General features: G+C 48.1%; 1 protein-coding gene across 1 annotated transcript in view; it reads right to left on the bottom strand.

The window, feature by feature from the left end:
• SCAPER (S-phase cyclin A associated protein in the ER) overlaps positions 1–24,819 on the bottom strand; it is a 197,683-nt gene that overhangs the window by 108,024 nt on the left and 64,840 nt on the right. Inside the window, exons 15-20 of the mRNA XM_054713413.1 lie at positions 24,287–24,427; positions 21,402–21,557; positions 19,973–20,115; positions 9,870–9,951; positions 7,970–8,122; positions 7,349–7,456 (exon numbers count right to left, since the gene is read on the bottom strand). Of these exons, the coding sequence (XP_054569388.1) occupies positions 7,349–7,456; positions 7,970–8,122; positions 9,870–9,951; positions 19,973–20,115; positions 21,402–21,557; positions 24,287–24,427 (783 nt within the window). The remainder of the gene's footprint in view (positions 1–7,348; positions 7,457–7,969; positions 8,123–9,869; positions 9,952–19,972; positions 20,116–21,401; positions 21,558–24,286; positions 24,428–24,819) is intronic.

The raw sequence follows: 24,819 nt of genomic DNA, 5'->3' as shown, positions 1-24,819 counted from the left end.
GGTACATGCCCTTGACCAGAATCGGATCAGTGACCCTTCAGTCCACGGCTGAGACTCTAACCACTCACCCAGACTGGCTAGGGCAGCACAGTTTTAAACTTGTATGCTCTTAATAACATAACCTCAAAATAAATAAGCAGGAATGGACAAAATAAGAAGAAACAAATGGGATATTTTAATACCCTCCATCAGTAACTGTAAGAATAAACAGACAAAAATCACTATGGATACAGAATATTATAATCATAATTAATATGCCTGATATGATAACTGGAAAATATATGTTCTCTTCAAGCATATAGAACATTTAAAAAACTGATCATGTGCTATACTAAGACAGATTTCAAAGAATTTCAGACTATATTCTCTTGCTCTTATTGCAATTAAGATAGAAATCAACAGATAAAACTTCTATGTTTGGAAATTTCAAATCAACCTTCTAAACAACTAATGGGTCAAAGAAAAAAATTATAAGGGAAATAAAAAATACATAATGAATAATAATGAAAATACTTTGCATGAAAGAAGACCTTAGAAATGAATATCTTTATGCACTTAACATTAGAAAAAAGGCTGAAAATTAATGAGGCAAGCATTTGCCTAAAAGAATGGCAAAATAATCTCCAAGAAATAAGTAAAAAGGAAATATTAAAAACAAGAAATGACATCAATGAAATAGAAAATGGAAAAGCAATAGACAGGATTGACAAAACCAAAACTCAAAATCTTTTGAAATACTAACAAACATCTTGCAAGAATGATCACAAAAAAATAAAGGCACAAATTTAAAAAAATGTTTAAAAATAAAAAAAGAGAGGTCATTAAAAATCACAAATAATACTATGAAAAATATTTGTGGTAAGACTTTTGAAAACATAAGAAGAGCCGAAACCGGTTTAGCTAAGTCGATAGAGCATGGGCCTGCGGACTGAAAGGTCCCAGGTTTGATTCCGGTCAAGGGCACATACCTTGGTTGCGGGCACATCCCCAGTGGGGGGGTGTGCAGGAGGCAGCTGATCGATGTTTCTAACTCTCTATTCCTCTCCCTTCCTCTCTGTAAAAAATCAATAAAATATATAAAAAAATAAAATAATAAAAAAAATAAAAGAAAAGATAATTTCCTAGAAAATTTACCAAAACAGATGTAATAAATCAGAAAATTGAAATACATTCAAAGAGATTAATTACTAATTTAAAATGTGACCGACCCAGAAGGATGGCTACTATCAAACAAACATAAAATAACACTGTTGGCAAGAAGTGGGGCAACGTGGACCCTTGTGCACGGCTATGCAAAGTACGAAGGTGCAGCTGCTGTGGGAAACCATGTCATGCTCCTCATAAATTAAAACAGAATGACCATATGATCCAGAAATCTACTCCTGAGTATATGCCCCAATACTTGAAAATAAGCACGCAAACGGATATTTGAACATTCGTGTCCACAGCAGCATTATTTGCAATAGCAATCGCCAAAAAGTGGAAACAACCCAAGTGTTCAACAAATGAATGGATAAACAAAATAAGGTATTGGAATATTCAGGCACCGAAATATTACTCAGCCCTTTAAAAACATCTAACATGTGCTCCAACATGGTTGAACATTATGACGAGTGAGATAAGCCATTCACAAAGCAAGAAATAATGAATGATTCGACTTATTGAGGTGTTCCGAGTAGTCAAATCCAGAGACAGGAAGTCGAGTAGTGACGGCCAGGCTCTGGGGGGAGGGACAATGGGAATTATTGTTCAAAGGGTACTGAGGTCCCGTTTTGTGAGGAAAAGATTTCTGTGGATGGATATGGATGATGGCAGCATCACCAGGTGAATTTACTTAATGCCACTGAACGGTACACTTGAAAATGGTTTAAATGAGAAATTTCAAGTTATATGTATTTTACTACAAATAAAAGTCAGAAAGACAATTTCCCCAAAAAGCACATACCAGGAAATTACAATTTTATAGACAGATTAAACAAACCCTTCAGAGAAATTATTTCTATTTTATGCTACCCAGAAATTCTTTAAAAAATAGGAAAAACTAGTCAGTTTATATTATGAAATAATATAATATTAAGAGAAAGAAAAATTAGGAAAATCCTAAGTATTTGCCTAACAAATGCAACTGTTTTAAAATCAAGACCAAAATAAGTTTATCAGAAAAGCCATGAATGTAATGCATCACATTAAAAAATTAAGGGATAAATCAACCTTTTCATAAGATACAGAAAAAATCCAATACCTGTTTATTATTTTTAAGATCTTCTAAAACTAGGGATCGAAGGGAACTTACTTACCTTGATAAAAGCCATTTATAAACCCTTGTAAATTAATTAAAATTGCAAATGATCTATCTTACCTTTCTTTTTTTAAAAAATATATCTTTATTGATTTCAGAGAGGAAGGGAAAGGGAAAGAGAGAGAGAAACATCAATGATGAGAGAGAATCATTGATTGGCTGCCTCCTGCACGTCACCTACTGGGGATCAAGCCTGCAACCTAAGCACGTGCCCTTGACCAGAATTGAACCTGGGACCCTTCAGTCTGCAGGCTGACGCTCTATCCACTGAGCCACACCAGCTAGGGCTATCTTACCTTTCTTATTAGCATTTTGCCCCACTCAGCTCAGGTAGACAGACAGGTGATTAGAATTGTTCTGATAAATACAAGAAAATGCTATCTATAACAGTCAATCAACTTTAGATATGCAAAACAGATATATGCAGCAAGACAACAGGTATATAAACCAAGCTAATATTCTGAGATTTAAAATGTTTACGTATTGCTTTTGAGAGAGATGGAGAGATATCTATCCGTTGTTCCACCCACTGATGCATTGATTGATTGCTTCTTGTGTGTGCCCTGACCAGAGATCGGACCCACAGCCCTGGCGCACTGGGAAGACACTCCAACCAACTGAACTACCATTATCCTGTCCTCTAGCATGTAAGTAATCAAGTCTGGAAGGTTCTAATTACAGCATTTACTCCAGGGTATAAGGAAAGTTCCCTTTTCCAACCTTATGGCAGTTACTTGGTCAGAATAAAGAGGAAGAGGAGGTTAAAGTAAATTCCATCTCTTTTCAGCCCAAGAAATTTGGAGATGAAAGAAAGAAAGAAAGAAAGAAAGACACGGTAGCCCTGGCCAGGTGGTTCGGCTGGGCATCATCTAGCACACGGAAAGACTGCGGGCTCCATTCCCGGAAGGGGGCGTGCAGGAGGCAAGCTGACCTATCATTCTCTCATCACTGATGTTTCTCTCTCTTTCTCCCTCTCTCTACTCTCTGAAATCAAAAAAAATATACTAAAAAATAAATCAATAAAATATGTATTTTTTAAAAAAGGAAAGCATCTCTTAGGAATTATCTATTACATCCCAGACTGCCATCAACTCTGGAGCCATCTATTACCTCTTCCACTTCAATGCTGGACACGCTTTGGCCAAAGAGATCAACTTACTATTTCACTGAATACCGGGATGTCTTTGTGGTTTTACGAATTTAGAATTACTTTTTTTCTTCAATCACCTAATTAGCATAATTTTTCAAAGTTGTATACTAATTTGGGATTTGTAAAACCACCCTTAGTTGTAAACATCCAATAAGTTATAATTTAAGATCCTTCAGGAAACTCCTTTCCATGAATAAAATAAGTTGTTATTTTCTCTATCTTTATGTTCACAGGCTAACAAACAGAACTTGTATAGTTTACATGCTTTTAAAGCTAAGGAGTCTCAACAAACAGAAATACATAAATTCAAATTTAAAAAGCACTCAAAAACTTCTTTACTTTATTCTCTATATAGAATTAAATGTACTTCACACAACTTCCACAAAAAGCATTATCAGCTTCTTTAGATGAACTAAATCCAAACTACAAAGAAATCTGAGTTTTAATTAAAATAAATTTCATCATTTCTCTAGCACTGCACGAAAAAGGAGTAAATGTAGGAATGTATTTAAACTAGCACCCATTTGTTTTGACCTTTAAGAATCACAGACTTCTATCATTTGGATTCTAAGATGATGAAAGAGAAAAACATCAAACCTTTTTTTGTGAAGGCTCAAGAAACAAAACATTTCCTGATCAAATGAAAATAAAAACACAAAACACTAACCCTTCCTTGCTGGGCAGCTGCCCATTATGTTTAACAGGCTTAAAACAAAATGTGTCAAAGAGCAAGAGTAAGTTATCTGATATGTCAAATGCATAAGGTCAAAGGTACAATTTTATTAGGTCAGAGGTGGTATAAATAAAATCTTGTGTGTCAAAGCAGGGTCACAGACCAGATGTACATAATATAAAGACATCACAGATGACAAGTAATAACTTTAAGTAGAACAAGTATGTTTACTATAGATACCTTCACTGATTAAAAATGGAACTTCCACGTGAGGAATATAAAACTGCCTTCCTACATCAGATAGCTCACGTGCTATATTGCACACTTGTGCTCGTGAAGAAGGGGCTCTAACTAACAATAACTACAGTCAAAGAATGGCTTAATGACGGTGCCATGCTCTGAGAAATGCAGGTAGCCGCCTCACTGCTGTGCGAAACTCACTCACACCTAGGGATGCAGCCTGCCACGCCACCGGCTGCGTCCCACGGCCTCCTGCTCCGCGGCTGCAGGCTGTGCACACGTGACTGCACCGAACACGCGAGGCAACTGCAGCACAATAGCAAGTGTTTGTGTATCTAAACATAGAAAAGGTACAGTAAGATACGGCATAAAAGGTAAAAATGGCGCACCTTTCAGGGCACGTACCGTGAATGGAGCTTATACAGGACTTCCTTATACTAGATTAATCTTTCAACTCCAAAAGCCGCACAAAATATACAAAACACCTATTTGAGGGCATTAAAAGACAGCCAACACAGCAAGGCCTGAGAGATCTGACGCCTAAACGAGGGAGGCAGCACACGGGTGAGCTCCACATGCGTTCTCCACCTTTCCTGAGGGCTCGTGCCAGCTTCGGCCTGGGGCGCCGGCGCAGCCGGCAGCAGCATCTTACTGAGCTGAGGAGACAGGACATGGCGGGGCGGGTCCAAGTGGTTGGAGCTTGAGGGGCAAAAGTCAGACAGAAGTGAGCCCAGACAACTGAGTTTTCCCTCCAAAACTGGTCATCCCCAGGTACTCAAGAGAAAACAGCAGCTCCATTCCGTCTCCCAGTTCACTAAGGACCAATCGCAGAAGTCCCTGCCTCCTGGCCTCATCCCATTCAGGGCGAGCCCTGAGTCCCCGAACCATCCCCTCCTGCCCCAATCACCGGCACAGCCCCAATCCTGTCAGTCCTTCCTAGCACCTTACTGAGAAGCCCCACAACACCCCATGGCATTTCCCCCTTTTAACAAATCAATAAACCCAGTTTTATTCAACTGTACCTTTGTTTCTCATGGTCTTTGCGTGGAGGCACTGACAGAAAGCGAAGAAAAAGAGTGAACTGTATGTGACGTCACATAAACTTAGGGACCACATCAAAGACTTCAGCTTGAGTGCAAGAAGCCAGACACAAAAAGGACATCCTCTATGATACCACCTGTCACATCCTCTATGATACCACCTGTCACATCCTCTATGATACCACCTGTCACATCCTCTATGATACCACCTGTCACATCCTCTATGTTACCACCTGTCACATCCTCTATGATACCACCTGTCACATCCTCTATGATACCACCTGTCACATCCTCTATGTTACCACCTGTCACATCCTCTATGTTACCACCTGTCACATCCTCTATGTTACCACCTGTCACATCCTCTATGATACCACCTGTCACATCCTCTATGATACCACCTGTCACATCCTCTATGTTACCACCTGTCACATCCTCTATGATACCACCTGTCACATCCTCTATGATACCACCTGTCACATCCTCTATGATACCACCTGTCACATCCTCTATGATACCACCTGTCACATCCTCTATGATACCACCTGTCACATCCTCTATGATACCACCTGTCACATCCTCTATGATACCACCTGTCACATCCTCTATGTTACCACCTGTCACATCCTCTATGTTACCACCTGTCACATCCTCTATGATACCACCTGTCACATCCTCTATGATACCACCTGTCACATCCTCTATGTTACCACCTGTCACACCAAGGCCGGCAAGACGAACTGGTGCTGCTAGTACTCACAGACTAGTTAGTTGCCTTTTGGGGGTGTGATTAGGACAGGACATGAGGACACTTTCTGGGGTGCACGAAATTACCTAAAACTTGGTATGAGTGGGACAAATATAAACATTCATTAACCTACCCATTTGAGTTCTGAGTACTCTAATACATGCTTATGCTTCAAAAAAAGGGTTAAACAAACATGTGCATCTACATCCATTATGGCCCTCAAAGGACCACAATAACGTTAAGAGATGCAAGACAAATATGAATTTTTCATCTTTGGGAATTTGTTATACCAAAAAATAGTAAGAAATTCATAGATTAGCAATGCCATCCATGTCTCAGTAACAGTAGGAAGAAAATATTTATTAAAATGCTTACATAAATCTAAATTCCAGGTAAATAATAATTATACATAAATCTAAATTCCAGGTAAATAATAATTATAGGTATATAAATAATGCATTTCCAAAATTTTCTAAATCGTGTACTATCATTTAATTAGGATATTATTATATATACTATCATATAAATCTCACATAGTTTTATATGAAAAAAAATTTTTATTTGAGAGAGGAAGGGAGAAGGAGAGAGAGATAGAAACATCAATGATGAGAGAGAATCACTGATTGGCTGCCTCCTGCACGCTCCCCACTGGGGATCGAGCCCACAACCCAGGCATGTGCCCTTGACTGGAATCAAACCCGAGACCCTTCAGTCCTCAGGCCGATGCTCTATCCTCTAAGGCTAAGCCAAACCCACTAGGGCTGAAATTTTTATTGTCAACTGTTTTCCAAGAAATGTAGAGCATCACTAATAATTCATTTCTTATATTACCTATAATAATAAAAGTATAATATGCAAATCAATGAACGGTCGAACAGCTGAATGATAGTCTGGACAACCTTCCGGGCGAAGCCGGGGCTGTGTGGGCCGAGGCAGTCGGGGCTGCGAGGGCCAAGCCCCTTGCACAAATTTTGTGCATTGGGCCTCTAGTTAAAATATAAAAATACTACAATTTTATACTAACATTATATTAAAAACAGTATTAAATTCTTATTTTTATGTTAATATGGACACTAAAATAACACAGTTGTATGCTATTACAGTAGCTATTAAGTGTTCCTATAGCTTTAAATAATCACAGAACGACACGGAACATGGCTTCTCGGGGTAAAGGTGTGCAGTGAAAAGCGGAGCTCACCACTTCCTCGTCGGAGAGCTCTCGCCCTTGGATGCTGCTGCTCTCTCGCACGGCTTGCTGGTGCTTCCTTCCTTTGATGTGGCTGAACAGATACACCTCCGACGAGATCTGAAAGCACAAAACCACGGCAATGTAAGCAACCTAGACTTACGTCTAATTTTAATGTGACACAGTCAGCCCAGTGGACTACACGCGACTGGAGATCACACGAGCATTTACACACGAGGCTTAACATGTTTTCTTTAGAACTCCTGGGACTCCTCTGGTCAAAAAGGCACCCCGTCACAGCCACCTTCGACGGGGCATCCCCTCCTCTGGGTATCCAAGTTCAAGTTTCAGCCCCGAAGACATCCCTTTTCTTCTTCTGGTACCAACACCCAAGCTCAGTGCCCCGGCACCTACGCAGGCCCACGTCCACTCCGGCGTGCTCGGCACTCGGCACTCCTGCTCCCAAGTGCTCACCCACTTTGTGTGACTCGCTTGGTGTAAACACCAGGAAAGAAATTCATGGTATTCAGCAGATGCCTTTGTGCGAGTTTTAAAAACCAGGGCGAGTACCTTTTCATCCTTTAAACTCTAGTAAGGAGTTGTGTCTTCACAAGATTGATAATGACAACCCACCAGGACACTGCACAGAGAGCACTGCTTCTTCCTCTCGTACGGGGTCAGTTTGGGAGCATAGTCCGTATTGGCGTGGCGTCCACTGCTCAGCTCAGCAGCCTTTTCTTTCCTCTGTTCAATCTGCTCCATGTGCCTTCTAATGCTCTCGTCATGCTGCAGAGGATGTCAGAGTGCGGGAATGTAAAAAGTTACTCAAGTTAAACTGATAACTGAAAAAAATTTCTATCAAACCTTCTAAGATAATAGCGGAATGTCATAATTCAATGTTAACTTCCACTGAGGACATGAATTTACATAAAGACCTTTAATATCGCCGAAACCGGTGTGGCTCAGTGGATAGAGCGTCGGCCTGCGGACTCAAGGGTCCCAGGTTCGATTCTGGTCAACCAGCGGGCACATACCCAGTAGGGGGCATGCAGGAGGCAGCTGATCGATGTTTCTCTCTCATCGATGTTTCTAACTCTCTATCCCTCTCCCTTCCTCTCTGTAAAAAAATCAATAAAATATGTATATTAAAAAAAAAAAAGACCTTTAATATCTCCTGCATGTACAGTTAAATTTTCTCAGTGTGCTCCATGGAGCTAACGGGATATCAGTAAGTGCTTTGGGGAAGAGGTTCCATGGTCAAATAAATTTGGAAAACAGGAAGTGAAAGCTAAAGAGGTTTTTACCATGTGACTTTATGCAGCCTGCAGTATGTCCCTGTCCGTGAGCGATGACTCAATAGGCAACGTTTACACGCTCCTTACGCACAGCCCCCCCGAGAGCACTCCCCGGGGCACACCGAGGGGAATGCTGACCACAGGGAAAGCCCTCTGTCCACACCGACTGCGCTGCTAGCTGCTCCGCCCCCCAGGGACGTCCCCGAACAAAACGAACAAGCCAAACGACACGACTGCAGCTCCTGACGCCCTCACACCGTGCCATGTGGCTCAAACGGCATCCCCCCTAACCACCCATTCTCCATACGTGTAACTCATCTTCCTTCTAAGGCTCAGCTCAGGAATTACTTTCTAGGGTTACTTCCCTCACCCTTCGTGTGGGACTGAGTACCCCCCTCACTTCAGCAGCACTCTGTGTAACCTTCGTCCACATGGGAACTGTGTGCTCGGCATTTGAAGCTCACATTAGAGTATGAGTTTCCTGAAATTTATGGTCCTGTCTTACTCATCTCTATTCCCATGCCCACCACAAGGCTCAGTAAATACTTGCTGCATTAAATGTAAACGAATGACCAAGTTCTAGGACGACACAAATGGCCAAGTGTGGTGTCCTACGTACAGAATTTACGATCTCTGTGAGGAGCCAACATGTAAATAGCTGTGGCAGATGCGAAGCAGTCACACTGCCAGAAGCTGCAGTACTGGTGGTGAAGATTTTCTAGAAAATGTAAGTTTATCGTATCTCCAAACTACAAACATGCAATTCCTCAGCACTAAAACCAAGTGAAACTACCCTATCCTATATAATAAAAGGCCAATATACAAATTGTCCCCTCGACCAGGAGTTCAACCAGAGGGTGGGGCTGACCTGCCAACCACCCACAGCCCCTCCCCCTGGCCAGCCCCGCCCCAGGTCAGATCACCCCCTCCCCATAGGCCCTGCACCTGTGCACGATTTTGTGCACCAGGCCTCTAGTTTATAATGATCACTGCTCAGTAAAAACAAGAAATTTAAAATGTGGTGTTTTTTTTTTCCCTCAATTGCTTACTAAAATAAATTCAGTTTTCAGATAGTTGAACTAGCCAATATGATGGTAGCCAAATCATATGTCTCATTATCAAAAGGTTAGGAATACAAATTAATTCAATTTTCTATACAATTAATTCAACAAGTACAAATTTAATCTCATGCTCCACGACAGCTCGAAGATGTCACAATAAGACACGTAAAATCCCACCTTGAGCTGTATTTTTTTCTGCAGCTCCTCCATGGCCTCCTGCTGGGCAGCCGTGAGAGCGGCCAGTCGTTCCTCCCTGTCCCTGTGCGAACCCAGTGGAGAAACAGACCGCATGGTTAAACAATACGATTAGGGTCACAGGCTTCTATAGTCTAAACCAGCGGTCACCATCCTTTGGCCCTCACGGACCACTGGTTGGCGACCGCTGTTCTAAAGGGTTATTATTATTTTTAAATTATTTTTCTAAGCGCCTGTTAAGTCCCAGACATATTGTTCATTAAGTGCTAGGAAAGCAGTAAAGATTATTAGCTATGAAACAGGTTTCTGGACCCAGGCAGGGGTTTAAATATTAGCTCTAGGACTGTCACGTAAGTATGCCAGTAAAACCACAACAAAAGAATAGAAAAGGCATGAACTCACACAGAGAAGAGGAGGAAACAATCCCAAACCAATGCTTGGGGGAAAGCAGTCAATCGAAACTCTCTGAATGAAGTCATATGTTGGAGTTAGCTGACAAAGAATGCGAACAGCTATTATAAACATGTTCAGATAATTAAAAGGATGCCAAAATAAAGAAAAATATTATGACAATGGCTTAACAAACAGGGACTCTCAACAGAGAAAAGAAACAGTTTAGAACCGCATTCCAACCAGAGGAACGAGGATCCTTGAACAGAGGCTGATTCTAGGGGTGGCGCGCGGAGAACACGAAGCGTCTGGAGCGCCGGGCCCCGTCGGAAAGTGACGCGGTGCCAGGAAACCGCGGACGTTCGTCAAGGGGACACGGGGGCCAAATGAAAGAGCTCCCAGCGTCCAACGTGGAACAAGTGAGCAAGAAAATGAATAACATAAGACTGGTCTATAACAGGAAGCACAAAAAAGATATAGAAAAGTCCACACTGACACATGAATGAATGAATGAATGAATGAATGGGAGAGGACAGACAAATGTCCTTACTGCAAATAAGCTACGCAGCGATTCTTCTCCCAACGAGGTGTGGGCTCTGCTTAGTGGCTGCTCCCAGGGAGGACAGCAGAGGGAGACTTTTAAAGTCACGACACAAAGCCCTGACTGGTGTGGCTCAGTGGATAGAGCGTCGGCCTGTGGACTGAAGGGTCCCGGGTTCGATTCCGGTCAAGGGCATGTACCTTGGTTGCGGGCACATCCCCTAGTAGGGAGTGTGCAAGAGGCAGCTGAATCGATGTTTCTCTCTCATCGATGTTTCTAACTCTCTATCCCTCTCCCTTCCTCTCTGTAAAAAATCAATAAAATATATTTAAAAAAAAATAAAAAATAAAGTCACGACACAAGGAGGAAACCTGACCCTCTCCTCACCAGGTGACCCAGGTTACAAACTCCGAGGCAAGGCCAGTGGACAGCATGAACCTCTGACATGTTAAGAATAGAAATTTGCATTTAGCCCCGTGGTCCTCCTGTCAGAAGCCATAAGCCTACTCTAACCATCAGAAACACATGAATTAAATCCCAACTGAGCAACCGTCCATAAAATACCTGACCTCTCTCAAAACTGGCAGGGTCATCGAAACCATGGGAAATCTGAGAAACTACTACAAACTCAGAGGAGCAAATAAATACCTGGAGAAATAACGGCCAAACACTTCCCACGTCATGAAGAGAACCAAGCTAGACAATCACAGTCCCATAGAAATGTGAAAGGGCCACGACAGTGCTAACAGCATTAGACACCAAACACTATTGCAAAGCTTGATAATTACGTCAGAGGATAAAGAAGTAACCACAGACCAGAGGACAGAGCCCACACACAGACTATGCATTCAGGGAAACGGGATTTATGTCAGAAAGCTCTCTAGATCAGCAGGAAAATTTGGATTTTTCAATAATATGTTAGAACAATAGGGTATTCACATGAAAAAAAATTGTATTTCTATCTCAAACCATCCAATAAAATCAACTCTGTAGATAAACACTTTACTATTATAAAAAAACCATGACATTTTGAAGAATATTTTATGACTCAGGATAAAAAAGGATTTCATAAACCAGATCAGAAAGCACAAATCACAGTTTGTTCAGTTTTACTACACTGCAATCAAGGGTTGTGCTAATCAAGACATCATAAAAAGAGTGAAAAGGCAAGACCAACCTAGCGAATTTATTTGCAGTATGTGAGCTGATAAAGAATTAGTACCGACGAGAAACCAAGATGGCGGCATAGGTGAAACACCTAACCTGCAGCCGGGCACAACAATTTCAAAGGCACAACTAGAGGTCAGAACGGACATCGTCCAGAACCACAGGAGAGCTGGCGGACTGAAATGCCCACAGCTGGGGGGAAGGAGAAGGCCACGGGGACAATCGGGGGAGCCGTAAAAGCCTGAGGTATGGAGAAACTGGCGGAGACACGAGCACGCGCGCCTGCGGGGAGGATGGAGCCGGAGAGGAAGGGGCGGCTGATGGCCTGGCCGGCGTTCACTGGCAGGAAGGAGATAAAGGCTCCGGAGTGCGCTAAGCGCCGGCTCCGACTGCACTGAGCGCCAGTTCCGGGCGAAGGCTGGGGGAATGAATCTGGGCTGTGGGAAGCCAGGCGCAGGCTGGGGGAATGAATCTGGGCTGTGGGGCGCAGGCACAGAGGAGCGGGGGAAGGCAGAGCTCCAGAGGCGCGCACGGGAAGGGGCGCAAAGGACGGACTGTTGCCTGCGCCACTGAACTGCCCTAGCGGGAAGGAGACATAAGCTCAGGACCGTGCTGAACCCCAGTTCCGACTGCACTGAACCCCAGTTCCGGGCGAAACATTGGGAAGCCAGGCGCACGCTGGGGGAATGAATTTGGGCTGTGGTGGCGGAGGCACAGAGAAGCGGCGGCTCCAGACGCGCGCACTGGAAGGTGCGCAGAGGACGGACTTTTGCCTGCGCCACTGGGTGGCCCTGCTAGGAAGGAGACAGGGACGCCAGACTGCGCTGAGACCCAGTTCCAACTACACTGAAACCCAGTTCCAGGCGAGAATCTGGGAGTCCAGATTCATTAGGGGAGGGACTGGGCTGTTTGGCAGTGGGCGAAACTCCAGGGCGCGTTTCTCTCAGAGGTGTTTGCAAGGAATACAGAGGGACACAGACACAGGAGCCTCATAGGGCGGGGCTGACAGGAAGCCAAGGTTGTAGGCTCCACCCTGTAGCTCCGCCCCAGCCAAGCTGAGCAGAAGCTTTTTCCTGCTGAGTGCCTCAGGTAGTGGCTGACCCACACTACATTGGAGACCCAGAAACGAGGGCATCTAGGGGTTGGTGGGAGATGACACCAGATTTCAATCACTTGCATAAGGGAGGCATTCTAGAGGCAGACTCAGTGAGCGCCAAGGCATTGCTGCATCAAGACCCGGCCCACAAACATGTCTCCTGCACAGCAACTCTTCCTATATAGACAAAGAGGGTCCTCACGGCCAATTGGCCTGGAGGACAATTCCTCCCAGTGACACCAACAACAATCAAGACTTAACTGTACAAAGGAGGACCAAGATGGAGACATAGGGCGGCAGCCTGATCGTTGCCTACCACAACAATATTGAGACTACGACGGGAGAGCAGAGCAGACACCAGCCAGAAAGACCGGGGGGCTGGCTGAGCAGATGCTCTACAACTAGAATAAAAGAGAGGGGTACGCAGGATGATGCTGATGCCGGTGACCCAAAGTCCACACTTTAAGAACTATGGCTCAGGCGACACAATGGTGGCCTGGAACGTGCTGGGCGCAGTTCCCCCGGCGGTCTCCGGCTGAGGGGACGGCTCCACTCGCTGCCGAGCACGGACAGACGAGCCCCTGGGAGACATGGGGTGGGAGATTCCGTGCTTGCTGACCTCTGAGTCCTTCAAGAATCTCAATGCCCCGAAGTGGCCAGGTGCGCACGCTCAGCGACTGGCCACCGTTGCAGACCCAAGGGCCGACGCAGCGACACCGGACCAGTCCACCGCCGGGCACCGGGCACACCGGAGCCTTGCCGAGCCCGCCGCCCAACGAGTTCTGCGGCAGCCGCCCTGGAGCTCTGAGAAAATGACCGAAGGAATTGCTGAGAGGGAATTGACCAACAGGAATTGGGATCAAGAAGACGAAACCCCGCTGAGACCCGAGTCCAGGTGAGCCTGCGAGCCTCTGGGCTCAGATGTGGTCACACGCCTCTGGGTCTAGGTGAGGCCTCACGCCCCTGGGTTTGGGTGAGGCCACGCGCCCCTGGGTCCAGGTGAAGCTGGATTCCGGGTTCGGGTGAGGCCATGTGCCCCTGGGTCCGGGCGAATCTGAACCCTGGGTCCGGGTGAGGCCGTGGGCCCCTGGATCCGGGTAAGGCTGGGTCCCGAGTACGGTGAGGCCGTGAGCCCCTGGATCCGGTTGAGACCACGCGACCAGGGGTCTGAGAGAGGTAACGCGCCCCTGGGTCCGGGTGGCTTCGTGCACCTAGGTCCAGGTGAGGCCACATGCCGCTGGGTCTGAGAGAGGCCACGCACCCCTAGGTCCGGGCGAGACCATGTGTCCCTGGATCCGGGTGGGGCCTCGTGCACCTAGGCCCGGGTGGGGCCGCGTGCCCCTGGGTCTGGGGGAGGCCAGGCGTCCCTGGGTCCGGGTGAGACCGTGTGTCCCTGGATCCGGGTGAGGCCTCGTGCGCCTAGGCCCGGGTGAGGCCACGTGCCCCTGGGTCTGGGGGAGGCCAGGCGTCCCTGGGTCCGGGTGAGACCGTGTGTCCCTGGATCCGGGTGAGGCCTCGTGCGCCTAGGCATGGGTGAGGTCACGTGCCCCGGGGTCTGAGAGGCCAAGCGTCCCTGGGTCCGGGTGAGACCATGTGTCCCTGGATCCGGGTGAGGCCGCGTGCACCTAGACCCGGGTGAGCCCAAGTGGCCCTGGGTCTGGGAGAGGCCAAGCGTCCCTGGGTCCGGGTGCGACCATGTGTCCCTGGAGCCGGATGAGGCCTCGTGCACCTAGGCCCGGGTGAGGCCACGTGCCCCTGGGTCTGGGAGAGGCCAAGCGTCCCTGGGTCCGGGTGAGTCCATGTGTCCCAGGATCCGGGTGAGGCCTCGTGCACCTAGGCCCGGGTGAGCCCAAGTGGCCCTGGGTCTGGGAGAGGCCAAGCGTCCCTGGATCCGGGTGAGACCATGTGTCCCTGGATCCAGGTGAGGCCTCGTGCACCTAGGCCCAGGTGAGCCCACGTGGCCCTGGGTCTGGGAGAGGCCAAGCGTCCCTGGGTCAGGGTGAGACCATGTGTCCCAGGATCTGGGTGAGGCCTTGTGCACCTAGGCCTGGGTGAGCCCAAGTGGCCCTGGGTCTGGGAGAGGCCAAGCGTCCCTTGGTCCGGGTGAGACCATGTTTCCCTGGATCCGGGTGAGGCCTCGTGCACCTAGGCCCGGGTGAGCCCAAGTGGCCCTGGGTCTGGGAGAGGCCAAGCATCCCTGGGTCCGGGTGCGACCATGTGTCCCTGGAGCCGGATGAGGCCTCGTGCACCTAGGCCCGGGTGAGGCCACGTGCCCCTGGGTCTGGGAGAGGCCAAGCGTCCCTGGGTCCGGGTGCGACCATGTGTCCCTGGAGCCGGATGAGGCCTCGTGCACCTAGGCCCGGGTGAGGCCACGTGCCCCTGGGTCTGGGAGAGGCCAAGCGTCCCTGGGTCCGGGTGAGACCATGTGTCCCAGGATCCGGGTGAGGCCTCGTGCACCTAGGCCCGGGTGAGCCCAAGTGGCCCTGGGTCTGGGAGAGGCCAAGCGTCCCTGGATCCGGGTGAGACCATGTGTCCCTGGATCCGGGTGAGGCCTCGTGCACCTAGGCCCAGGTGAGCCCAAGTGGCCCTGGGTCTGGGAGAGGCCAAGCGTCCCTGGGTCCGGGTGAGACCATGTGTCCCAGGATCTGGGTGAGGCCTCGTGCACCTAGGCCTGGGTGAGCCCAAGTGGCCCTGGGTCTGGGAGAGGCCAAGCGTCCCTTGGTCCGGGTGAGACCATGTGTCCCTGGATCCGGGTGAGGCCTCGTGCACCTAGGCCCGGGTGAGCCCAAGTGGCCCTGGGTCTGGGAGAGGCCAAGCATCCCTGGGTCCGGGTGAGACCATGTGTCCCTGGATCCGGGTGAGGCCTCGTGCACCTAGGCCCGGGTGAGGCCACGTGCCCCTGGGTCTGGGAGAGGCCAAGCATCCCTGGGTCCGGGTGAGACCATGCGTCCCTGGATCCGGATGAGGCCTCGTGCACCTAGGCCCGGGTGAGCCCAAGTGGCCCTGGGTCTGGGAGAGGCCAAGCGTCCCTGGGTCCGGGTGAGACCATGTGTCCCTGGATCCGGGTGAGGCCTCATACACCTAGGCCCGGGTGAGCCCAAGTGGCCCTGGGTCCGGGAGAGGCCAAGCGTCCCTGGGTCCGGGTGCGACCATGTGTCCCTGGATCCGGATGAGGCCTCGTGCACCTAGGCCCGGGTGAGGCCACGTGCCCCTGGGTCTGGGAGAGGCTAAGCGTCCCTGGGTCCGGGTGAGACCATGCGTCCCTGGATCCGGATGAGGCCTCGTGCACCTAGGCCCGGGTGAGCCCAAGTGGCCCTGGGTCGGGGAGAGGCCAAGCGTCCCTGGGTCCGGGTGAGACCATGTGTCCCTGGATCCGGGTGGGGCCTCGTGCACCTAGGCCCGGGTGGGGCCGCGTGCCCCTGGGTCTGGGGGAGGCCAGGCGTCCCTGGGTCCGGGTGAGACCGTGTGTCCCTGGATCCGGGTGAGGCCTCGTGCGCCTAGGCCCGGGTGAGGCCACGTGCCCCTGGGTCTGGGGGAGGCCAGGCGTCCCTGGGTCCGGGTGAGACCGTGTGTCCCTGGATCCGGGTGAGGCCTCGTGCGCCTAGGCATGGGTGAGGTCACGTGACCCGGGGTCTGAGAGGCCAAGCGTCCCTGGGTCCGGGTGAGACCATGTGTCCCTGGATCCGGGTGAGGCCGCGTGCACCTAGACCCGGGTGAGCCCAAGTGGCCCTGGGTCTGGGAGAGGCCAAGCGTCCCTGGGTCCGGGTGCGACCATGTGTCCCTGGAGCCGGATGAGGCCTCGTGCACCTAGGCCCGGGTGAGGCCACGTGCCCCTGGGTCTGGGAGAGGCCAAGCGTCCCTGGGTCCGGGTGAGACCATGTGTCCCAGGATCCGGGTGAGGCCTCGTGCACCTAGGCCCGGGTGAGCCCAAGTGGCCCTGGGTCTGGGAGAGGCCAAGCGTCCCTGGATCCGGGTGAGACCATGTGTCCCTGGATCCAGGTGAGGCCTCGTGCACCTAGGCCCAGGTGAGCCCAAGTGGCCCTGGGTCTGGGAGAGGCCAAGCGTCCCTGGGTCAGGGTGAGACCATGTGTCCCAGGATCTGGGTGAGGCCTCGTGCACCTAGGCCTGGGTGAGCCCAAGTGGCCCTGGGTCTGGGAGAGGCCAAGCGTCCCTTGGTCCGGGTGAGACCATGTTTCCCTGGATCCGGGTGAGGCCTCGTGCACCTAGGCCCGGGTGAGCCCAAGTGGCCCTGGGTCTGGGAGAGGCCAAGCATCCCTGGGTCCGGGTGCGACCATGTGTCCCTGGAGCCGGATGAGGCCTCGTGCACCTAGGCCCGGGTGAGGCCACGTGCCCCTGGGTCTGGGAGAGGCCAAGCGTCCCTGGGTCCGGGTGCGACCATGTGTCCCTGGAGCCGGATGAGGCCTCGTGCACCTAGGCCCGGGTGAGGCCACGTGCCCCTGGGTCTGGGAGAGGCCAAGCGTCCCTTGGTCCGGGTGAGACCATGTGTCCCAGGATCCGGGTGAGGCCTCGTGCACCTAGGCCCGGGTGAGCCCAAGTGGCCCTGGGTCTGGGAGAGGCCAAGCGTCCCTGGATCCAGGTGAGACCATGCGTCCCTGGATCCGGGTGAGGCCTCGTGCACCTAGGCCCAGGTGAGCCCAAGTGGCCCTGGGTCTGGGAGAGGCCAAGCGTCCCTGGGTCCGGGTGAGACCATGTGTCCCAGGATCTGGGTGAGGCCTCGTGCACCTAGGCCTGGGTGAGCCCAAGTGGCCCTGGGTCTGGGAGAGGCCAAGCGTCCCTTGGTCCGGGTGAGACCATGTGTCCCTGGATCCGGGTGAGGCCTCGTGCACCTAGGCCCGGGTGAGCCCAAGTGGCCCTGGGTCTGGGAGAGGCCAAGCATCCCTGGGTCCGGGTGAGACCATGTGTCCCTGGATCCGGGTGAGGCCTCGTGCACCTAGGCCCGGGTGAGGCCACGTGCCCCTGGGTCTGGGAGAGGCCAAGCATCCCTGGGTCCGGGTGAGACCATGTGTCCCTGGATCCGGGTGAGGCCTCATACACCTAGGCCCGGGTGAGCCCAAGTGGCCCTGGGTCCGGGAGAGGCCAAGCGTCCCTGGGTCCGGGTGCGACCATGTGTCCCTGGATCCGGATGAGGCCTCGTGCACCTAGGCCCGGGTGAGGCCACGTGCCCCTGGGTCTGGGAGAGGCTAAGCGTCCCTGGGTCCGGGTGAGACCATGCGTCCCTGGATCCGGATGAGGCATCGTGCACCTAGGCCCGGGTGAGCCCAAGTGGCCCTGCGTCTGGGAGAGGCCAAGCGTCCCTGGGTCCGGGAGAGACCATGTGTCCCTGGAACCAGGTGAGGCCTTGTGCAACTAAGCCCGGGTGAGGCCACGTGCCCCTGGGTCTGGGAGAGGCCAAGCGTCCCTGGGTACGGGTGAAGCCAGATCCTGGGTCCGGGTGAGGCCGTGCGCCCCTGGATCCATCCGGGTGAGGCTGGGTCCCAGGCCCGGGTGAGACCACGCGCCCCCTGGGTATGGGTGAGGCCACGTGCCCCTTAGTCCGGGTGACACCGTGCCCCTGGGTTCGGCCGAGACCAAACCAGAGGGAGTCGGACCTCCATTACCACCATTTGTCCACCATCCAGAGCTGAGGGGTCAGTGCTGACATGTACACACAAGGAACTACTGGACATTGAAATTGGGTCTCAAAAGAACTGTTGGTCCAGGGGGAAGCTAGCTACAGATTGATTCATTTGCCTGTCAGCATAACTATTATTGCTCGTCTCACATTCAGTTCTTATTAGTATATATCTAGTGACATATGATCTCGCTCATCTAGGGGAAATGATGAACAACATAGACTGAGGAACAAGAACAGGACCAGAAGCAAGGAGGCATCGATCGGACTATCGGGCCTCAGAGGGAGGGTAGGGGAGGTTGGGGGGAGGGAGGAGAGATCAACCAAAGGACCTGTATGCATGCATATAAGCCTATCCAACGGTTGAGTTCAACAGGGGATTGGGGCATGCGTGGGGAGAGGGGTGGGATGGGAATGGAGGGATGAGGACAAATATGTGACACCTTAATCAATAAAGAAATTTAAAAAAAAAAAAAAAGAGAGAAAATACAAAAAAAAAAAAAAGAATTAGTACCTACTAATAAATAAAAAAGATCCCAATACAGAAGTGGACAGAAAACTTAAATAGGTATTATACATGAAAAAAAAACTTAGTAGCTGATAAGTATGCAAAAAGTTACTCAGCCTTGAGTTACTTATTATCAGTCTTGGACAATACATTTTCACATACACCAAAGAAAAGTGTATTTTCACACACACCAGATTTGACACAATTAAAAGGTCAGGAAAAAAAACATGACATGTCAACAAGGTACACACCAACCAAAAGGGACTGAGGCTTGGCCAATTAAATGCCTTGTCCTGGGCCTTTAAATCTGAAACAACTGATTTTAAAATGAAGGGATGGCCGAAGGTCACGTGTAATCAGAGTGACAACACGCTGGCCAGACTGCTGCTGCCAAAGACCACGCTGTGGCTCCTGGGGCCTGACCTCGACGCCCGACCACTTCCGAGCCCGGTCCGCTAAGCTCCTACCCCTCGTGCTGCCAACACGTTCCTAAAAACCCCTCTGCTAATTAAGCAAGCCAGAATCCAACTCTATTTCTTGCAACCCAAAATATTTTTGAAATATCATGTTTTCCATCCAAGAGAAATGTTAAAAAGGTTTTCACTTTAACATGATGCTACAAAGCCTGGACATGGACATTCTGTACTTGGGCTATTTCTAAGTATCTACACGACAGCGAGTGCCTTGAAGACGTGATGTGGACATGGACCCCCTGCAAAACATCTGTCAGGCTCAGAATCGCAGCCGGTACCTCGCTCTCTCCCTGGCGGCATCCTCACGGGCCTTCTCCTTTTCCTGCCTCTGTTGTTCAATCCGCGCCTCTTGTTCTTTCCTCTTCATTAGCAGTTCCTCTACACGGGCCTGCCGTTCTGCCTCTAGCGCTCTCTTTCGTTCCTAAGGTCAGAGATGTTTTAAAAGAAGCTAGATTTATGTGAAAATGACACAGCTTTGACATAAACATATGTATTAAAACCATGGAGATCCCTGGCTTGTCGTTAGGTTTGCTTCACAGAATTTAAACAAAAATCAAACATCAGCGATATATGGTTTTCATGTAATTTACCAGTGTTACACATAATGACCAGAAGAAATGCTATGTTCAGCAGATATTACGTTATTCATATTCTACAAGAACCTAATAAGTATTTTACGGTTAATCACTTCTAAAGCCCTGTGTTTAGGAATGGTTCTAGAAATACCAATACATCATGAAGAAAGCAGCATTAACAGACTTTATATCTGGACTAAGCTTTCACGAAGGAATTAGTGGAGAAGAGCTGGTGGCAGGGAGAAAGGGCATTGTATGTCAGCACAGGGGTTAAAAGGCGGGCACTGGGTGACCTGGTCTAGTTACATTATTTCTGTGCCTTTGTTTACCGAGAGACCAACAATCAGCATCAACATGAAGGCGGAAGACGCTTCATGGAAACGGTAAACGCGCCGTGAAACACTGTGCCCTGGCTGTCTTTCTGCTGGGGGGGGGGGGGTAGGAGGGGGGAGGCTTTGGCTCATTTTCACCGTGTCACTATTGGACTGGTGCATTTCTTTCAGTTCACCTCCATTTCTAGTAGCTCACAAAGCCTCTCCCACCTTCTTTATTTTTTTCTACTTTATTTTTATTGTTGACACTATTACAGCTACTCCCCAATCCCCCCTTTGCCCACCTCCACCCAGCCCACCCCCTCCCTCTGGCCATCGCCACACTGTTGGCTGCGTCCAAGGGCTATGCACACAGGTGCGTTCTTTGGCCAATCTCTCACCTTCTTTCATCCCGTCTCCACCCTCCCCTCCCCTCTGACGGCTGTCAGTCTGTTCCATGTAGCCATGCCTTGGCTGTAAGTAATGGGAATGCACGGCTCTAGGACCTTGGTCAGAGGGAAACTTCCTACTCCACGAAAGCATCTTGCGCAGGGAGGGATTCCCTAAATATGTTGATGAAGGAAGCATGGCTTTATAAAGTGAATCTATATCCTTACAAATAAAGAACATAAACTATGGCCAAGGAATCAGGACGGTGTCTCCTCACTCTTACGCCTTCTGAAACCTCCTGAACCACAGGACTTGGTCTCACAGTTACGCACGTTATGGCAGCTTAAGGAAGAATCTGGCACCCCCTGCCCCCCACTTTATGCCTAAGATGTGGTGGGTGCTCCATAAATGCTTGCCAAATAAAATTCTACCTGGACAGCTTCATCACGTGCTTGCTTTTCTTCCTGTCTGCGCTGACGCTCTTCCTGTAACTCATTCAGCCTCTGCTCATACTCCTTCAATTTCGATAGCACATCATGGCGTTTATTCTGGGCTTCAAGGGTATTTATGAAAGCAATTTCATTTACCTTCAATAAAAACAAAAAGTGAATTTCAAATGAAGTTAATTCTAGGGTATGCCACAAAAATAAACTTAACAGTCTTTATATTATAACGTAAACCAGTGTAAAGGCATAAAACAAAAGTGTAATAGTCTATGAGTGTTTTCTTCAACATTTACCTCAAAAATGGATAATAATACGCTTATAAAATAAATCCACAGGCCTCAGTAAGAACTGATGTAAAATAAAGGTCTGCCACAGAAAGTATTTTAAGTCAATAAATAAATTAGGATTCTTATAGAGACCATCTTATAAAGTTCTACATAATATCCTTACACTCTGCAACCATACAAATTACATTGAGATTAAAACGATTACATATACGTATTCTAAGGAGTTTGGACAAACCTTAAGACAAACCTTAAATAACAAATCATTTTTTTCAACATATACTGAGTGAATGACAATTAGGTACACTGCACCCTCAACTTCATATACACTGATTCTTAAGAGTCCAGCACAACTTGACAAGCAGTGTTTATGAGTAAAGTGTAGCTAATGAGAAAGCTGAAAAAAGTCAGTGGGGTTGAACCTTTCATTCTTTTTTCTTTTTTTTAAAATCTTCACTCGAGGATATTTTTCCATTGATTTTTAGAGAGAGTAGAAGAGAGAGGGAAAGACAGAGAGAAACATTGATGTGAGAGAAACACATCGATTGGTTGCGGGCCAGGGAGGAGCCTGCAACCGAGGTACAGACAGGCCCTTGAGTGGAATCGAACCCAGGATCCTTCAGTCCACAGACAGATGCTCTATCCACTGAGCAAAACTGGCCAGGGCAAACTTTTCATTCTTTAAAGCCAGAGAAACACAGTGAAATGGGGAAGGAGAGGCTGAGCTACGCTCTTTGACAGAAGCAAAGACTCCAGGCACCCGTCACTACAGATGCTACCTCAGACAGCCAGAAACAGCCCTGCCCACAGAGCCGGTTGCTTTTCAGCAAGGCCATTCAACATATAAAGGAAAGATTTCCAACAACTGGTACTGAAACATTAGTTATCCACGTGGTAAAATGTCTTCTTAACCCTCGCCTTCACCATATACAAAAAATAACCCAAAATGGAATATAGACATCATTGTAAAATTAAAAGCTTCTAGAAAGAAACTTGAGAAAAAATCTTAAATAACTTTAGGTTAAGGTAAAGCTTTTTAAAATAGGATGTAAAACTCACCAAGTACAGAAGAAAAAAAGTCAACATTTTGAATTTTATCAATTTGTAAGACTTCAAAAGGTACTGTTACAAAAATGAAAAGGTGTGGCTCAGTGGTTAAGTATAGACCTATGAACCAGGAGATCAAGGTTCGATTCCTGTCATGGCATATGCCCGGGTTGCGGGCTCCATCCCTAGTGTGGGGCGTGCAGGAGGCAGCCGATCAATGATTCTCTCTCATCATTGATATTTCCATCTCTCTCTCCCCCTTCTTTCCTCTCTCTCGCTCTCAAAACCAATAAAAACTTTATTTTTTAAAGGCAATCCACAGATTGAGAGAAAATATATGCAAAACACAGATCGAGCCCTACTGGTTTGGCTCAGTGGATAGAGTGTCGGCCTTCGGACTGAAGGATCTCAGGTTCGATAACAGTCAAGGGCACATGCCCAGGTTGCAGGCTTGATCCCAGTAGAGGGGCATGTAGGAAGCAGCCGATCAATGATCTCTCTCATCATTGATGTTTCTATCTCTCTCTCTCTCTCTCTCTCTTCCTCTCTGAAATCAATACAATTATGTTTTAAAAACACACACAGATTGATTTCCAGTCAAGGGCACATACCTGGACGGCAGGTTCAATCCCTGGTCCTGGTTGGGGAGCATGCAGGAGGCAACCAATCAATGTGTCTCTCTCACATTGGTATTTCTCTTTCTCTCCCTCTCCCTCCCCCCCCCCCCTCTCTCTCTCTCTCTGTCTCCCTCCCTTACAGTCTCTCTTAAAATCACATTCTCGGGTGAGGATTAACAACAACAAAAGAAGTTAAACATGAACACATGAACCTATCATGATACATTCTCAGGTATTTACTTAAGAAAATAAAAGCACCCATCTGCACAAAGACTGGTACATGAATATTCAATGCAGTTATATCTGAAAACAAACGTCCATCAACAGCTGCTGAATTAACAAATTATGGTAATTCTATTCAGTGGTATAGACTTCTCAGCAATGAAAAAGTAACTGATATACACAACAGCAGGAATAAAATCAAAATAACTCTGCTGAGTGAAAGACACCAGAGGAGAGTACATACTGTATGATTCCATTCATATAAAATTCTAGAAAATGTTTACAGCTACAGTGACAAAAAGCAGGTCAGAAATTGCAATGGTAACAGTTGGAGGAAGGAATGAATTACAAGAAAGCATGAAGAAACTTTTGAGGGTGATGGAATTGTTTATAATCTTCATGATATGATAGTTGCAGGAATATATACATGTCAAAACTCATCAAACTGATGCTTTACATATGTGCTATCCATTGTCTGTCAATTGTACCTCAATAAAGCTGTAAAAAATATATATATACATCATAGGATTATTGTAAAGACAAGATACTGCACCTAATGAGCTTAAAATGAGCCTGTAAAAATGCTCTGATATTCTGGACACAATAGACACTTGATAAACATAAGTTTTTAATATAAAACCGTGAAAAGGACGTGGATCACTAATTCGATGCTCAAAGCACCTAAGATATAGGTACTTACCTTCGCTTCTTCCTCTTGGGCTTTCTTTACAATTGCTTGTAACTGCACTTCTCGCTTAAACTCAGCATGAAGCAACTTCTCTTCCATCATCCTACGTCGCTGATCTAGCAACTCTTCCTTCCATTTCCGGACATCTTTTTCCTGCAGACAGTGAAGTACCGCATCCTCACTTTCAGCACACATAGTCATTTAACAGAGTGCAAACTGACGATCAGTTTAGGACTTATAAGTGGAAAGAGACTGCTTGAGTTCATAATCTAACTTACCGGCTTGTTTTCAAGATTGAGTCAATACAGGTACAAATCTTAGAGCTGTGCATTAGACACGGCTCAATCGAAGTACCTGCTGTCATTATACAGCACTACGAGTAAGCTTCCATTAAATGAAAAGTGTGTATTTGTTAGCCTCATAAACCTAATGTTTCTAGTAACCAAATTCAAGATAATTAAGTAATTTTATCCTTGAGAATGGGAAATTGTGAGAAGTCTAAAAAATTACACTCATTTGCATAAGAAGGAAAAAGAGCCTCCAGA

This window comes from Eptesicus fuscus, chromosome 25 (genome assembly GCF_027574615.1).
Source record: "Eptesicus fuscus isolate TK198812 chromosome 25, DD_ASM_mEF_20220401, whole genome shotgun sequence".
NCBI classification, from domain to species: Eukaryota; Metazoa; Chordata; class Mammalia; order Chiroptera; family Vespertilionidae; genus Eptesicus; species Eptesicus fuscus.
This window is presented reverse-complemented; position numbering and strand designations above follow the sequence as displayed.